Genomic DNA, 19,052 nt, shown 5'->3' on the forward strand with positions numbered 1-19,052 from the left:
ACCAGATCCAACAAAACAGTCATACTACATACTAAATTCAAACACAGTATGTAATAGGTAGTACCTACTGCCTTCTACATTAGTAGGTAGTATGTAGCAGGTCGTTTAGAAAACAGCCTTTGTCTCTGTGTTCCCTCCCTTCTATGTCAGTTCATTGTGATGTGTCATGGCAAGTATTACCCTGTGTCCCTGTTTCCAGTGGTTTTTCTTTAAGTTTAGTTTTAGTTTATTGAATCTTTTTTATTTTTTTAATCTGCATTTTGGGTCCTGCACCTTTTGTTTGCCTTCCCTCACCATGACAGAATGAACTGACAAAGCAGGGAGGAAACACAGAGACTATATACACACACTGACTAATGAGCAATGAGACACAGGTGAGAACAACAAGAGCATAGACTGTACAAAATATGGACGTAGAATCCGTGATGTCACCCATCTGTTCCTGAGCGCTGTTTTTGAAGCCAATCGGCGGCGGCGGCCATATTGGAAATGCTGAACTCAACCAAACATAGGCTGTTTTTGAAACCTGCTACATTTAGTCTGTAGTCTGACTGTTCTGTTGGATCTGTGTTGCAGTACGCTGGGTCAGACGTCACTGAATTTCCATTTTCGGAATGCATAAGTAAACAACGGACAAGCTGATAGATAAACTGCTTCTTTAGCATCACTTGTGATTTTAGTTAAGAAGAAAGTTAAGAAGTGGTTTATATGGAATTTAATAATTTCACAGCACCTAAAACTGAGTTCCCCCATCAAAAAAAGAACAAAAAAGAAAAGAAAAAGCGGAACGAGTGCTGTGCATTGTGGGAAACAATAAGTGAGGGAGAATGGTCCGATGCATACTGAGATGTTCCTGGATCAGTAGACATCTAGGTAGTTTCAGCATACTGCAGATTTTGCTCTTGTTCACTTACTACATACTGAATTTAGGCCAAAAACAGTACATACTGCTAGTGTAGTAGACGGTTTCGAAAACAGCCTTAGTGTGAGGTAAGGAGGCGGGGTTTGAACCTCCTAGCCAACAGCTATGTGTTCCCACCTGTCAGTCAAGTCAGTCATGTTCTTATTTGGGTAAAAACTGGTAATCTTAATATCTTCTGAACCGTAACAATGGAACAAAATTCACCCCTGTTCAGTGTGTGCTGATAGAGACATTAGCGACGTAGAGCCAAGCTGTTTTTTGAATCAGACTGTAAACATGTTTATTTCTGCTGTAAAGATCGTCTTCTTTGAATGGGTGTGTACGTGGTTTCTGGTGTTCCTGCAGCCAGCCTCTAGTGGACGCTCGATGAACTACAGTTTTTGAACACTTCTGCATGGGCTTCATATTTTGAGACCGGAGGTTGCTGCTTGAACAAAAACACAGGGGAAGCCAATCACAAAGGAGGGAAAACAAAGGAAGTAAAACTGAACTTAACACACAAGGAGATTATTCTACAGATAAAACAGGAAGCTATAGAAAAAAACACGACAAGGACGAGGACAACATATAACACAAGAGAACGACACTAGAAACTAAATACACCTGAAAAGGAACAAGAATAACCAAAGATCACTAAGAGAAAACTCTGAACAGACCATAACATGACATAGTTATTGAAAGTATCAGGCTTGATACTTGAACTTCACAACAGTATGATATTCCACAAAGTAAATCTAAAAAATGAAAGTCAGTCTTATGATGCTTTTCAGTTTTATTCACAGGATTCAGGAGCACACAAGCAGCAGTCTGAAAACGTACTGGAGCTTCTTCTGTGCTGTGCTGTCCTCACATCCTCTCTGTGTTTTTTTTATCAGTGCCATGGATCAAACACTTTCTCACAAGATCAAACGATGTGTTAGAAAAGCTGCTCTTTGACTCATGCAGCTGGTATTCCTCCACTTTTTCATCAAATCGTCTTCATCCAATTTAAAAGGACTTCTCCATCCCCACTTATGAAAGTATCAGTAGATTCATTCACCACACTCATGACACGCCAAACACTTTAAACTAATAATGTCACCAGGAACTGTGTGAACACTGAGCTCTTTGTAAACCTGCCACCATGCAGCAGGCTCCGAAGAGAGGTCATCTGATGTCATGTGCACTTTAAGAAAATGTTCCTCTGGGTCTAAATCTCTCACAGATGGATTCACTGAATCAACACGTGAGAGGAGATAAGCGCGAGTAAGCAAAGACGTTTCAACACGGCTTTAAAATCCTTTTGAACCATTTGAAGCTGGAAAAGCTCAGATACAGCACTCAGGGTTCAGTTAATAAAATCCATAAAATATGGAAACCATTCCTGGACTATTATGATAACGTTTACACTACATGAACTGTAATTTAAAGCCTGTAGCAGCTGACCATAATCACACAGAATTAATGTAGAATCCTGACTTTTTAGTAAATTGTAGATATTTTATTTTATTTTTGTATTTTAGTACGTTTGTCTTGTATTTTGCTGCATTTCCTTTTGTGATTCATTTTATATATATTTTTTTTTTGCTGTTATCTACTCATGTAATTTGTTATTTATCCTTTTTCACTCTTGGTTTGTTGGCGAGTCTCCCAGGGGGGAGGGTGGGTGGGTTGCAAATGTTTGCATAATGTATAACCTGTAATTGCTTGAAAAAATCCAATAAAAACATTTGAAATTTAAAATCCTTTTGAACTCAAAAAGCCGTGGCAGAGATCGACCGGTGTTCTGGTTTAAACAGCGACCCTGTTAACTGGAGACTCTCAGCCGGATGCATCCCTCATAAACGTCTTTAGACCATCATTAAATATCTGATGAGGATATTTTGAAATCTTAATAAAAACTAAACTAGTTTGCATTCCCAGGAACTCCCTCTGTGTTTCAACAGCTGTGTAAACTCCACAAACACTGACACGTTCAGCTGAAGGTCTGCGGTAACATACTTTTGTTAATAAATGGATTTTCACCCGGTGCTGGTTTATTGGAACGGTACAGTTGTCACATTATGTTCCCTAATCAAGCTATTGAGCTTTTGCATGTGACGTCACAATTTCCTCCCACCACCGTCTGGATGGCAAAAGAGATGTGTTAATGCATGTAATAACCTGGCTCTCTAACTGATCTTCCCGTTGTGTAAGATGCTTGATTCTGATTGGTCAAAACCCCTTGACAATGGTTATTAACTTTCACTAACATGATCAACACCAGAGACAAACTGATCACACATCATGTCCAATCAATCCACAGAAAAGAGTTCAGACACATTTAGCTTCTGCTTGTTGACACCATAGACCATAAGGTGAGGGGGAACAGCCGGATGCATCCCTCATAAACGTCTTTAGACCATCATTAAATATCTGATGAGGATATTTTGAAATCTTAATAAAAATTAAACTAGTTTGCATTCCCAGGAACTCCCTCTGTGTTTCAACAGCTGTGTAAACTCCACAAACACTGACACGTTCAGCTGAAGGTCTCCAGTTTACAGGGTCACTTTTAAAACCAGAACACCGGGAGAGACGCATTCACGGTGGACTGAGAGAAGACTACTGTAACAAGCTGCTAAATCAAGAGAATCACAGCTTCTTCTTTTGAAAAGTACACACACATACAAAAAAGATAGAACAAATAAAAACTAATGAAAGAAAGAGAAATCAAGTGAATCACAGATGTGTGTGATGTTATTGTGAATGGAGGGAGGAATAAAAACACTGAGGTTAATCTACCAATCAGACACGTTCAGCACTGCAGGCCCTGCTCCCTGAAAGTCCCGGGACCTTTGAAAAATACTACCCCCCTAGCAGGGGCTTTTTAGGGGGGAGATTATCTACCCCTGAACTAAACTTAGACCCTGGGTCCACCGGTCGAAACGCACATAGCTCAGGGGTAAAGTTCCTACGGTTGAAAAACGCCTAAAGGTGTTTTAACATATATGTGTGTGTGTATATATATAGTATGTGTGTAACCTTGTAGTGAGATGTTTCCAAATGGATAGAGTGTGATTGAACAAAGCTGTATGTCCGATGCAGCCTTCTTTCTGTTGATGTCAGTGACAGACAGACAAAGAGGAGCAATGAGAGACTGACCTATTATGCAGATGTAAAACGCTGCGACAATGTCTGCCTCTCTGGAGAGCCGTGAGTTGAAAGGGTCACCACTGAGGAGATAATGGGGCATGTATGAGGGGTGCGGCCACGTCTTGTTCTCCATCACTGCCATCAGTGGGGAATGTCCTGTGAAGCAGAGGAAAGAGCTGAAACAATGAGGCTGCTTCCTCACACTGAAAACAGGACACATACGTGCATCAATATATGCCATGCATTGAGGGAACATATGAAAACATGTGCATACAAGCGTAGAGCAGAATCGGGGTGTGGCGTAAATCTGAAAATGAAACACTCAGACAACGCCGATTAGTCTTTGTGAGCTTTGTTCTGGCCTTCAGTGAGCTTTGCAAAGCGCTCACCTGACAGAGGGATCTGACGAGCGAGACGAGGTCTGCACAAGAGTGAAGATTCAACATATTGTCTTCAGAGTATAAGATGATCTCATCGTTTAACAAACCCAAAGAGCTGTGAGACAAACCAGAAAGCTTCACCTCCTGGTCACCTTCTTGACCTCTCACTCCCTGGTTTCCCCCTCAGCCATGCAAACAGATAACAAAAGAAATCACAGAAGGACTGTGTCTGTGACTTACTAACTTCTAGTCAACACAGGAATAACATACTGTCATGTCTGTATTTTTCACAGGGTCACTTGATGCTTTCCAGATGAGCAGACGTCTTTCACTGAGCTCCCACCATGTGAGGCGCTAATCTGTCGAAACCTTTACTTCGAGGTTAAATGCTTATCCCTCTCTGTCATGAGTCCATGTTTAGTTTAGTTTTTTGTGTTTCATGCCTTGGTTCCTCCCTGTGTTTATTCTGTGTAAGTCATCCTTTGTCTCGTCTTGTTTCCTGTTTTATTTTGTAGTTCTGAATCCTTGTGTATCCTGTTTTATTTCGTAGTTCCGAATCCTTGTGTTTCCTGTTTTATTTTGTAGTTCTGAATCCTTGTGTTTCCTGTTTTATTTTGTAGTCCTGAATCCTTGTGTTTCCTGTTTTATTTTGTAGATCTGAATCCTTGTGTTTCCTGTTTTATTTTGTAGTTCTGACTCCTTGTGTATCCTGATTTATTTCGTAGTTCAGAATCCTTGTGTTTCCTGTTTTATTTTGTAGTTCTGAATCCTTGTGTTTCCTGTTTTATTTAGTAGTTCTGAATCCTTGCGTTTCCTGTTTTATTTTGTAGTTCTGAATCCTTGTTTCCTGTTTTATTTTGTAGTTCTGAATCCTTGTTTCCTGTTTTATTTTGTAGTTCTGAATCCTTGTGTTTCCTGTTTTATTTTGTAATTCTGAATCCTTGCGTTTCATGTTTTATTTTGTAGTTCTGAATCCTTGTTTCCTGTTTTATTTTGTAGTTCTGAATCCTTGTTTCCTGTTTTCTTTTGTAGTTCTGAATCCTTGTGTTTCCTGTTTTATTTTGTAGTTCTGAATCCTTGTGTTTCCTGTTTTATTTTGTAGTTCTGAATCCTTGTGTTTCCTGTTTTATTTAGTAGTTCTGAATCCTTGCATTTCCTGTTTTATTTTGTAGTTCTGAATCCTTGTGTTTCCTGTTTTATTTTGTAGTTCTGAATCCTTGTTTCCTGTTTTATTTTGTAGTTCTGAATCCTTGCGTTTCCTGTTTTATTTTGTAGTTCTGAATCCTTGTTTCCTGCTTTATTTTGTAGTTCTGAATCCTTCTGTTTCCTTTTTTATTTTATAGTTCTGAATCCTTGTGTTTCCTGTTTTATTTTGTAGTTCTGAATCCTTGTGTTTCCTGTTTTATTTTGTAGTTCTGAATCCTTGTGTTTCCTGTTTTATTTTGTAGTTCTGAATCCTTGTGTTTCCTGTTTTATTTTGTAGTTCTGAATCCTTGTGTTTCCTGTTTTATTTAGTAGTTCTGAATCCTTGCGTTTCCTGTTTTATTTTGTAGTTCTGAATCCTTGTGTTTCCTGTTTTATTTTGTAGTTCTGAATCCTTGTTTCCTGTTTTATTTTGTAGTTCTGAATCCTTGCGTTTCCTGTTTTATTTTGTAGTTCTGAATCCTTGTTTCCTGCTTTATTTTGTAGTTCTGAATCCTTGTGTTTCCTTTTTTATTTTATAGTTCTGAATCCTTGTGTTTCCTGTTTTATTTTGTAGTTCTGAATCCTTGTGTTTCCTGTTTTATTTTGTAGTTCTGAATCCTTGCGTTTCCTGTTTTATTTTGTAGTTCTGAATCCTTGTTTCCTGTTTTATTTTGTAGTTCTGAATCCTTGTGTTTCCTGTTTTATTTTGTAGTTCTGAATCCTTGCGTTTCCTGTTTTATTTTGTAGTTCTGAATCCTTGTGTTTCCTGTTTTATTTTGTAGTTCTGAATCCTTGTGTTTCCTGTTTTATTTTGTAGTTCTGAATCCTTGTGTTTCCTGTTTTATTTTGTAGTTCTGAATCCCTGTGTTTCCTGTTTTATTTTGTAGTTCTGAATCCTTGTGTTTCCTGTTTTATTTTGTAGTTCTGAATCCTTGTGTCTCCAGTTTATTTTTATGTCATGCCCTTGTGTTTCCCTCCTCTTTGATTCACCTCATTAGTCTCACCTGTGTCCTGTGTCCTAACCTGTGTTGATGACTCTTTGTATTTAGTTCCTCATTAGTCTCACCTGTGTCCTGTGTCCTCACCTGTGTTGATGACTCTGTGTATTTAGTTCCTCATTAGTCTCACCTGTGTCCTGTGTCCTAACCTGTGTTGATGACTCTGTGTATTTAGTTCCTCATTAGTCTCACCTGTGTCCTAACCTGTGTTGATGACTCTGTATTAAGTTCCTCATTAGTCTCACCTGTGTCCTGTGTCCTCACCTGTGTTGATGACTTTCTGTATTAAGTTCCTCATTAGTCTCACCTGTGTCCTGTGTTCACACCTGTGTTGATGACTCTGTGTATTTAGTTCCTCATTAGTCTCACCTCTGTCATGTGTCCTCACCTGTGTTGACTACTCTGTGTATTTAGTTCCTCATTAGTCTCACCTGTGTCATGTGTCCTCACCTGTGTTGATGACTCTGTGTATTTAGTTCCTCATTAGTCTCACCTCTGTCATGTGTCCTAACCTGTGTTGATGACTCTGTGTATTTAGTCCCTCATTAGTCTCACCTGTGTCCTGTGTCCTCACCTGTGCTGATGACTCTGTGTAGTTAGTCCCTCATTAGTCTCACCTGTGTCCCGTGATCACACCTGTGTTGATGACTCTGTGTATTTAGTTCCTCATTAGTCTCACCTGTGTCCTGTGTCCTAACCTGTGTTGATGACTCTGTGTATTTAGTCCCTCATTAGTCTCACCTGTGTCCTGTGTCCTCACCTGTGTTGATGACTGTGTATTTAGTTCCTCATTAGTCTCACCTGTGTCCTGTCCTCACCTGTGTTGATGACTCTGTGTATTTAGTCCCTCATTAGTCTCACCTGTGTCCTGTGTCCTAACCTGTGTCGATGATTCTGTGTATTTAGTCCCTCATTAGTCTCACCTGTGTCCTGTGTCCTCACCTGTGTTGATGACTCTGTGTATTTAGTCCCTCATTAGTCTCACCTGTGTCCTGTGTCCTAACCTGTGTCGATGATTCTGTGTATTTAGTCCCTCATTAGTCTCACCTGTGTCCTGTGTCCTAACCTGTGTTGATGACTCTGTGTATTTAGTCCCTCATTAGTCTCACCTGTGTCCTGTGTCCTAACCTGTGTTGATGACTCTGTGTATTTAGTTCCTCATTAGTCTCACCTGTGTCCTGTGTCCTGTGTCCTGTGTCCTGTGTCCTGTGTCCTGTGTCCTAACCTGTGTTGATGACTCTTTGTATTTAGTTCCTCATTAGTCTCAACTGTGTCCTGTGTCCTAACCTGTGTTGATGACTCTTTGTATTTAGTTCCTCATTAGTCTCACCTGTGTCCTCACCTGTGTTGATGACTGTTTGTATTTAGTTCCTCATTAGTCTCACCTGTGTCCTGTGTCCTAACCTGTGCTGATGACTCTGTGTATTTAGTTCCTCATTAGTCTCACCTGTGTCCTGTGTCCTGTGTCCTAACCTGTGTTGATGACTCTGTGTATTTAGTCCCTCATTAGTCTCACCTCTGTCATGTGTCCTCACCTGTGTTGATGACTCTGTGTATTTAGTCCCTCATTAGTCTCACCTGTGTCCTGTGTCCTCACCTGTGTTGATGACTCTGTTTTTAGTCCCTCATTAGTCTCACCTGTGTCCTGTGTCCTAACCTGTGTTGATGACTCTGTGTATTTAGTCCCTCATTAGTCTCACCTGTGTCCTGTGTCCTAACCTGTGTTGATGACTCTGTGTATTTAGTCCCTCATTAGTCTCACCTGTGTCCTGTGTTCACACCTGTGTTGATGACTCTGTTTTTAGTCCCTCATCAGTCTCACGTGTTTCCTGTGTCCACACTTGTGTTGATGACTCTTTGTATTTAGTCCCTCATCAGTCTCACCTGTGTCCTGTGTTCACACCTGTGTTGATGACTCTTTATATTTGGTTCCTCATTAGTCTCACCTGTGTCCTGTCCTCACCTGTGTTGATGACTCTGTGTATTTAGTTCCTCATTAGTCTCACCTGTGTCCTGTGTCCTCACCTGTGCTGATGACTCTGTGTATTTGGTTCCTCATTAGTCTCACCTGTGTCCTGTGTCCTCACCTGTGCTGATGACTCTGTGTATTTAGTTCCTCATTAGTCTCACCTGTGTCCTGTGTCCTCACCTGTGCTGATGACTCTGTGTATTTAGTTCCTCATTAGTCTCACCTGTGTCCTGTCCTCACCTGTGTTGATGACTCTCTGTATTAAGTTCCTCATTAGTCTCACCTCTGTCATGTGTCCTCACCTGTGTTGATGACCCTCTGTATTAAGTTCCTCATTAGTCTCACCTCAAACATGTGTCCTCACCTGTGATGATGACTCTGTGTATTTAGTCCCTCATTAGTCTCACCTGTGTCCTGTGTCCACACCTGTGTTGATGACTCTGTGTATTTAGTCCCTCATTAGTCTCACCTGTGTCCTGTGTCCTCACCTATGTTGATGACTCTGTGTATTTAGTTCCTCTGTTTCTCCTGTCCCTTGTTGGATCATTGTTTGTCTTCCTTGTGTTTACTGTGGAAGTCTTTCATGTGTTCCCTTGTCTCAGTGTTTACTTTTAAATTCAGTTTATTGGACTTTTTAGTAGGTTTTCTTCGTACCATTTGTACTTTTATTATTAAATCTCTATTTTCTGCACATGGATCCTCTCAGTATCTTTCAGTGAGTGTTTTCAACGAGAACTTAAAAACAACAGCCCGCTAGCCACTTAGCTGACATGATGGCAAAAGATGGCGCTGACCCGGATGAGATTTTGAAGCTTGCCCAGGTGGTGACTGACAAGATAAGCACACTGATGGATGAAAAGTTTGCAGGCTCGCAAACAACTCTGGACGGTCTCACAGGCCTGGTTCAAGAACATTTCACTCTTATTGGAGAGGCTGAAAACCGTATTTCGGCCGTGGAAGACGAGGTATCTGCAGTTAACTGTAACTTAACCTCCCTGTAATGGTCAAATAACGTACTGGAGGGGCGTATGAAGACCTGGATTAACGCATTAGGAGAGACAATATATGGATTGTCGGACTAATCGAAGGCTTCGAGGGCAGACAGCCGCTGGATTTCTTCCATCTTGGAACTCTGGATTGAGGGCAACAGGGTACAGATCAACAGAGCACACCGGACACCCAGCATGCTGACTGACAACCGTGCCAGACCAAGTGGTGATAATGCTCACAATTTAGGTGATACTGTGACAGGTTGAAAAGTAATACATTAGTTTAAAAACACTTTTCTAAGTTCATTGTTTATAAAAAGCAGAATGATTTCATAAGTTTCATAGAGTGATTCAAATCATCTAAAACATTTAAAGCTGGGGTTGGTAATCAGATTTAGATCCACTTTTTGTTATACTGGTTAAAATGATCTTTATGTCCTGATGGTAATCAATACATGATGTGTTCTTAAAAAAGAAGGAAGAAAAGCTGCTATCTACAGCCGGAGTAAACCTGGGAAAACACCAACCAATCACCGTTTTTTGGCTCCCCAAATTTTAAACCAATCATATCCCGTCCTGCCGTTCTGCCCTCCTCCTGCGCGTACATTTCCCCGGCGTGTACTCCTCTGAGTCCCCGTCTCCTGCCTCTACTTCCCCTGACTCTACTGACTGCCCCTCTCGCTCGACCTCGGGCCTGTCCCCTCTGACCTGATGAGGTACTTTGCTCAGGACTGTAGTCCGGATCAGAGTCTAACAAGCTCTCACCAACAAGCAGAATAATTAATGACGTTCAGTAAGTCCTACAGAAAATGTAGATGTATTGTAGCGTCCGTCCGGACGCTGTAGGGATGACGAGCCGAGTCGTGAACACGTTGATCTTTAATAACCGGTCATTGTCGGCCGTGATCACGCCAACCAACAAAACAACAATCAATGTTTGAATGAATGAAGAACTTCTCCTCTTGTCTCTCCTCGCTCCAGCTCACACACTCTACACCTCTCCTGATGCCTTCACTGACTGTCAACACTGTAGGAATTAAGAACATTTACACTGAACACGTTTAACAAACAGTAGAGCTGTTACAGTATTATATATGTGTTATAACTTTTCTCCTGATATCATGTCACCAGTACAACTGGATAATGCTAGCATGATAGTTGTGAGTGCTAACAGCAGCCATGTTTGTTTGTGTTTTTAACTTTCACTATGATAATGTTTTGGTGAGGACCAGTTTTGAATCAGTCACCATCATATGGTCGAGAATCAGCTGCGCTCGTGCATGTGAGCGGGGGGGCGTCGTTTTGGAGGAGCTCAGAGGGAGGAGGGGAGGGGTTAGACGGAGTCATGAGGAAAAGCTACATTCAAATTCATGCTGGTTTTCCGAGACTACCAACCCCAGTTTTAAGTAACTTAAAATGCATTAAATGAGTTAATGTTTAAAAACAAACAGTAATGACGCTAAGGGTGTTTAAATATACTGTTTTACAATGTTCTTTACTGTTAAAGTAAGATTTATTCATGTTGATCTGTGATCTACTTAGTAGTCTGTGTCAGATATTCATCTGTGATCGATTGCTTCGGTCTTTTTCTGTATTCTAGTAAACGCTCTTGATGAAGAAACACAACACGACCACGCTCATGATTGTTTCGTCACTTTTTCAAGGGTGTAACAATAAGCAATGTAGAACAGAATAACTAGATACAACTAAAGACAAAACTGAAGGGTCAATAAGAAGGTTTCATAGTAAAAAGGTGAAAAGGAAAGAGAGAGATATGTTAGGAAAGTAGGGAGAGATATGGATTAGACTCAGGTAGTAGACTGTACTACAGGTCGACCTGAAAGAGGCAGCATGAAGTCTGTTTGGTAAAGATGGATCTGAGGGTTAAACTTGAATACAGTTTGAAAGAATGCTGGGAGACAGTTATGAACATATTGAAGGAAAATAATATTCATTTGTAAAAAGTTAAGATGAAAGATGGGGAGTAGATTTACCAAACCTGTTGGAGAATATAAACATTTGAATGAAGCGTTTCTGCAGAGACCAAATATCATGAAGGTTACTTTAACCCTGTAAAGCCTGAGCCATCAAATAACTGCCAGAAAAATTTGGACCTTCTGACAAATAAAAAAAAAAAAATCAAATAGCAGTTTTAATTTGTATTATGTTTGTTACATCAGGCATTTTGGTGCAAATGTATTGCTCAAAGTTTCTTCTTTTTAAACATAAAAACAAACTTTTGAACCTATTAAACTTTGAGTTTCCTTCAAATTGTTCCCAAAGTAATTTCAAACCTAGAAATTATTTTTTTCCATATTGCACGACGACATCATACATATTCTGTTTCTACTACACAACAAAAAAAATAAAAAAATATTGTATATTTCCTCTCTGAATTGTTCAGTTTTTAGTGGAAATCAATGAGAAAAAGATAATTATTAACTAGGAAGCCATGGCAACATTCAACTAGTCATCAATCATCATGATACAGCAGGTTACATATATAATTAAAGCCGCAAGCCGCGATGAACGGGCCCTCGCACATCCGCAGCCGCCGCCTACGCGAGCCACCCCCACATACGCGAGCCGCCCCCACACGTTACCCGCCGCTTGATGTTTGCCGCCGCGTGATGCGAGAGCAAACTCTGAGAGCATATGCTGCCTTAGGTAAGTTGACAGTAAGCCAAACCCACAATTTTAGTCTGAACAGAATTCCTTTAATCCTTTTTACATTTTCACATTGAAATCTGTATGTGCGTTGATGCGACCTGAAAGTCAAAGTAAATTCAAATAAGAGCATTTGAAGAATATCTAAAAAATGTAGCCCAAAAAAACAATATAACACATTAATAACAGTAATTGTCCTTTATTTCCAGATGTGCAGCTTGACTCATCATAACAGATTTTTGCTGCTGGATCTCCTTCCTTGCTGTTTAAATGAGTTCTGCAAGGATGGTTTCTCACTTGCATTTTGATGCCCCGCCTAAACAAATGCCACGCCCACAATTTTAATCGGACCAGAATGCTGTTAACACTAATCTAATCCTCAATATGTCTGCTATTGAATGTGCTTTGTTTGGACTGAATAGAATAAAAACTCTAGGAGAAATGAGCAAAAGTATGCACCCTTATTTTGGCTGCGTTTTTTATGTTCAAAGCTAGGTGGCGCTCTTCCTGTTCAGTTTGGGATATGGGTGCAAGAGGCTTTTTTGTGCGTCACGATGTCCTGAATATGCATAACATTTTTCACGTATGTAGCTCAAAATAACCCCTATGGGGAGGGGTTTTTGAAATCTGTAGGGGGCGCTAGTGAGCACATTTTTTCGACTTTTTTGGCCAAACCCATAAAATGTCGCAATTTTTCCCTGGACTGACGAGTGTCTTGGATGAGGTGAAATTACGTGCATATTAAAGTCACAAAAATCCATTTTTGGACGTTTTTTTTTATGCCCCGCCCCAAAATTCACCACGCCTACATCTTTCGTCTGAATGAAATGCCTTTACTTTGTGTTAATCGTCAATGGGTTTACTGTAGAATGTGCCTAGTTTGGACTGAATTGGAGAAAAACTCTAGGAGTAGCTGTCAAAAGTATGCACCCTTATTTTGCCCCGTTTTTCACATTCAGAGCTCTATGTGCGTTTCATGCCCCGCCTCAACGTATACCACGCCCACAATTTTAGTCTGAACAGAATTCCTTTAACAATAATGTAATCGTCAATATGTCTGCTATAGAATGTGCCTTGTTTGAACTGAATCGGACAAAAACTCTGGAAGGAGCTCTCAAAAGTATGCACCCTTATTTGGACATCAATCAAAACTGTATGTGTGATTGATGCCCCGCTGCGACGGCTGCCACGCCCACATTTTTTGTCTTATCAAAATTCTGTTCCGTATCATTTTGTCGTCAAGGTGTCTACTACAGGTTGCCGTTGGTTTGGAGTGAATCGGACCAGTGCCTTCGGAGGAGATAATGTTTGCGTGCACCCTTATGCTAGCTGCGTTTTTTATGATAAAAGCTAGGTGGCGCTCTTCCTGTTGCGTTTGGGATATGGGTGCAAGAGACTTTTTTGTGCGGCATGATGTCCTGAATATGCGTACAATTTTTCAGGCATGTAGCTCAAAATAACCCCTATGGGGAGGGGTTTTTGAAAACTGTAGGGGGCGCTAGTGAGCACTTTTTTTTTACTTTTTTTGCGAAACCCATAAAATGTCGCAATTTTTCATGGACTGACGAGTGAGTTGGATGTCGTGAAATTACGTGCATATTAAAATCACAAAAATCAATTTTTTGACGTTTGGACTAGTCTAGTTTGGACTGAATCGGACAAAAGCTCTAGGAGAAATAATCAAAAGTATGCACCCTGATTTGGGCGTTTTTGGGCACTTTTTGGAGCAAATTTAGACTTTTTTGTGTGTCCTGATGCCATTAATATGCGTAAAAATTTTCAAGCATGTAGCTCAAAATAACCCCAATACGAAGGCGAATATGAAAATTTTAGGGGGCGCTAGCGAGCACATTTTTGCAAAAAAATTTTGAGACCCATAAATTATCAAATTTTTCACCAGGCCCGATGAGTGTGCAAAAATATTCGCGCTTTCATTAAAGTTGGGGTGGCCAAAAGTCCCCTAGAAGTGGCGGAAGAAAGGATAAAAATAATCCTTAGGGTTACAAGAGGGCCTTCGCCCCCGGTGGCCACCGGCGGTGCTCGGGCCCTAAAAATACAATATACGTTATAAATATCTTATCTTATCTTAAAATAGAGAAGCTGCTGTTTCTATATGTTGACCCTGACAAATCATCGTACAACAAAAACAAACACTTGAGTCTAAAACACTTCCTTTCACAAAAGAAGAGGAATGCACAGCTCAGCCTCGATATTGCTTCTGCAGCCTCCCTTCTCCTGCTCTTCATGCTGCACGTCTTGATTAGGACCAGTTTTACAATCACCACCTGATACCTGAGTGAAGAGCAGCACCCGGAGAGCAGCAGGGGAAGACTGACAGAGAAGGAAAGAATTGCACAACACAAACACACTGCTGCACATAAGGGGATATAGTCTGACCCCCTAATCATCGGCCCCAAATCCCTCACCACAACCACCGGCGACTTCAACCTCTCCATCGACACAGCTTCCCTCACTCCGTCCTCACATGTGTTCAAAATAACCTCAGTGTTATTTTTGACTCACAGCTCACATCAAGCACATCACCAAAACCGCCTCCTTCCACCTCAACTCAACTCAACTCAACTTTCTTTATATAGCACCTTTCATACATAGAAACATGTAGCCCAAAGTGCTTCACAGAGTAACAGACAGTGAGAAAACAACAGCAATGGTAGAATTATAGAAGGCATGAAAAAAGAAGAAATACTTAAAAAAGAAAAGAAAATCAACACAGTAAAATTAATAAAATAAGTAAGAGTGGAAATAAAAGTTAAAAATAAGGTTAGAGTTAACGAGATCAGGTGAACACAAGAAATAAATAAGATAAATAAATACATGTTAAAACAATGGTTTAGATAATAATGATAAAAATAATAAAAATGATAATAAAATAATAAAATAATAATAAAAATAATAATAATAATGATACTGATAATGCAGTCCAGGGCTAAAATAAATTACTCCACATTAAAAGCTAGATTAAAAAGGTAAGTCTTAAGTTTACTTTTAAAAACACCCAGAGAGCTCGCTGTTCTCATGTCCAGAGGCAAAGAGTTCCTGAAAAATATCGCCCGTCTCTGTCCATCTCTCTCCTTCTCCACCGCTGAAACCCTGATCCACTCCTTTATCACTTCCAGACTTGACAACTGTAACAGCATCTTCTACCGCCTTCCTTCCAAACAACTCAACAAACTACAATATATCCAGAACTCTGCCGCCCGCCTGCTCACCCACACCCACTCCCGTGACCATATCACCCCTGTCCTCCAAAACTTCCACTGGCTCCCTGTCAGACAGCCAATTCATTTTATTTTATTTATTTTATTTTTTTTTATTATTTTTCTTTTTTTCTCTTGTCTGCATATATATTTCTGGTTTGTGTCATGTTTGTCACAAACTGTCAAATATTAATGCAATTTATTCTTGCAGCAAAAGAAAAGAAAGAAAACCTTTTTCTTCTGTGCTTGTGACTGTGTGCATGCAACCATCACCATCCCTCTTAGAACTCTGGCCTATCTTTTATTGGCAGCTAATATCATGTTCTGTAAAAGAGGGCGTGCACACCTAGGTGGGCCAAAAAAAAATAAAAAAAATAAGAGAAAGTGAAAGAAAGATTACATAAGGATATACAAAGGGACAGGGAGAGAGAAGGAGAGAGAGACCTAACACACTTAGATGGAGAGGGACCATCTCACCATGATGCCAAAAAAACTCTGTGGGGTGATCCTAATGATTAAGCAACCCTTAGTGTCCACAATCATTACTGAAGCTTGGGTCGCAGAGGGTTGCCGCCGTGCTGTGTTCTATTTGTGCAACAAGACCACCACTGGTGCAGATGAAACCACTTGGGTCAGATCAGCCGAGCGGTACGGCCCGGCACCCGGGCCGCGAGAGCAGTCAGACCGAAGGACCCAACCCGCCGCGGGAGACCCAGGCCAGGGGACGAGCCAAGGACCCAGACCGGAAGCAAGCAGGTACCGCCGGAGCACCCAGGGCGACCCCCAGGTCACCCAGTAGGAGGAAAGGGGGGCGAGGGGGGAGAGATCCCGCAGCCCCCCCAAGGGACACCCCCACAACCCCGCCCCCACAGCCCCCCAAGACGGAGCCAAAGGAGCCACCAGGGCCGAGGGGGCCCGGCACCAGGAGCAGACAGCCAGGCAGACGGGCAGGACCAGGACCAGAGCCCGCCAGCCGGCGCGCCGGAGCGGGGGGAGGGCGGAGGCGGCAGGGCCAATCCCCCCTGCCCCCCCCCAGACGGCCCGACCACTCCCCCCAGCCACGCCCCCCAGCCACGCCCTGCGACTGATGGACCAGGCTGCGGGGGCATGGAGGGACACCCCAATGGCTGCCGTAGTAACACCCCCCCAGCTGCGCACCACCCCACCCCCCCAAGAGGACCGCAAGGGAACCCCGGGAAACCCGGCCCCGAGGGCAGCCAGCCAATTCATTTTAAAATCCTCCTCCATAACCAGGCCTTACCTCACCAACCTGCTCCACCACCACATCCCCCCCCGTAACCTCCGATCCTCCAACGCCCACCTCCTCTCCCTACCACCTGACACCGAGCACCAAACCTGAGGGGGTAGAGCTTTCTCTTACCTCTTTTCGACCAACGTGAACCAGGTTGTATTCCCGGGCTCGCAAACCAACACTGTACCCGTGTTTTTCCACCCGTTCAAGCCCATGGAAGAGGCACGTCATGACGTCAGATTTACGTGACCGGCCTTGAAACTGCCTTGGTGGAAAAGTATATGTCGCCGCCCCCACCCCCACCCTCTGGAACGCCTTACCACTAAACTTCCCCAACCTGTCCACCTTCAAAACACTTACTAAAACCCACCTATCCAGAACTGCTTTTAATGTATGACTGTTTTGAAATGTATTTTATGCTTTTCATTCACGTTTGACTGCGCCCCCACCAACCACACCAACATCAAATTTGCTCATCTCTGGGGGGGGGCGAGTCCGCCTACAGAGTGGAGGTGGAGCAGTTGATGGGATGGTGCAGAGACAACAATCTGCGTCTTAATACGACTTAATACGACTTTAGGAGAAAGAAAAATGACATCCAGCCCTTATTCATAGGCGGGGTCTGCGTGGACAGGGTGTCGGACTTCCGCTTCCTGGGAGTCCACATCACGTAGGACCTGACCTCGGGCACAAACACCACTGAAGTGGTGAAGAAGGCTCAGCAGAGACTATATGTCCTGAGAGTTCTCAGGAAGAACAACATTCTCCTAAAGCTGCTGGTGTCCTATCGCTGCTCAATAGAGAGCATCCTGACCTACTGTCTCTGAGTGGTTCTCCAGCTGGACAGTGGCGCAGAGGAAGTGCTCCAGGGGGTCATAAAGATGGCTCAGAGCGTCAGCGGCTGCCCTCCCCCTCCTTGGAAGAACTTCACAGTTCCCGCTGCCTCAGTAGTAGGGTTGCAAAATTACGGGAAATTTTCAAATTTGGAAACTTTCCATGGGAATAAACAGAAATAAAGCAGGAATTTACTAAATTGAAAGTTGGCTCTTAATAGTGAACTTAAATATAGTTGGGGAAAATATGTTTTAGTATAATCCTGACTAAAACAAGCAGATTTCATGTGATTCATCCTCAATCACATGCACATAGCACACTGCTTACTGCAGGGCTATTGAGACCACGCCCCCTACATGCATTGACAGCCTGACACAGAGCCATCCTCAACCAGGCTGGACAGTGACACTGAAGAGGAAGAGTTGGAGAGATGTTGAGGAAGTGGACATGGAGGATGTTGATGAGACCCAGGAGGAGCCTATTGCCTGAAAGGGTTTAGCAAAAAAGCAGAGGCTAGGCTTGAGAAGCTTGAGGGAGGATGCTTTTTTAATTGCATGTTGAATGGGACTTTGTTGGAGGGAGAGCGGCTCTTTTCGTTTAACATTTTGAATGGGATTGCATTGTTGTTAATTTTTGAATGGGTTTGGTTGGGGGGGGGGTGAGTAATATTTAACTCAACATTCATGTTTTTGTTCTTCAATGAAAGAATTGATTGTTTAATAAAATATGTAACACCTGATAAAGTTCTACTTACAAATAAATCTGTTTGAATTGAATTATTTTGGATGGATGTCTGCTTGTAACAAAAGAAATAATGATGCTTGGATATGATACCTTTCCAATAATTACCCTTAATTCCCATTAATTGGCATGTAAAGTTTCCAATTTGGAATATTTCCAAAATTTCCCAGCTTAACTTCCCAATTTACTGAAAATGTTCCACCCCTTTGCAACCCTACTCAGGAGAGCCCAAAACATAGACCGATTGCACCCAGTTCACAATCGGTTTGAACTGCTGCCATCAGGCAGGAGGTACATGTGCACGAAAACTCTGACAAATAGACTGAAAAACAGTTTCTACCCCACAGCCATCGCTGCACTGAACTCTGCTAAAACCTCAATTCAATACTGTGATATCTTGACTAAGGGAATTGTGCAATGAATGTCCAATGTACGTAGATGAATGTGTGGGTTAGTCTGTCTTGTGGGTTTCTGTTTTCTTAGCACATATTTTTCTTTAAAGGTGACATATTCCACTCTTTTTCATCAACATATATTGGTCTAAGAGGTCCCCAAAACATGTCTTTAAAGTTTATGCTCAAAAAAACACTTCATTTGAGTTGTATTATAGCAGCACTTCTCTAGGTTTAAGACCATCTTGTACTTGAAATAAGATGACAAAGTTTAATTTGAGCATTTTGAGATATAATGTCTTCTCATAGTGAGCTGGATATACTAATATTCAGTCATGCTGTTTTTTTGGATAAGCCAGCTATGCTCTAAAGTAGGTGTTTCATTGTGTGC

The 19,052-nt window shown here is 41.8% G+C and overlaps 1 protein-coding gene across 1 annotated transcript in view; it reads right to left on the minus strand.

Moving 5' to 3' along the window:
* The window catches only part of opn5 (opsin 5), a 194,902-nt gene that overhangs the window by 118,767 nt on the left and 57,083 nt on the right, over positions 1–19,052 (minus strand). Inside the window, exon 2 of the mRNA XM_034698930.1 lies at positions 4,046–4,192. Within this exon, the coding sequence (XP_034554821.1) occupies positions 4,046–4,178 (133 nt within the window). The 5' untranslated portion in view covers positions 4,179–4,192. The remainder of the gene's footprint in view (positions 1–4,045; positions 4,193–19,052) is intronic.

Source organism: Notolabrus celidotus, chromosome 13 (genome assembly GCF_009762535.1).
Source record: "Notolabrus celidotus isolate fNotCel1 chromosome 13, fNotCel1.pri, whole genome shotgun sequence".
NCBI lineage: Eukaryota > Metazoa > Chordata > Actinopteri > Labriformes > Labridae > Notolabrus > Notolabrus celidotus.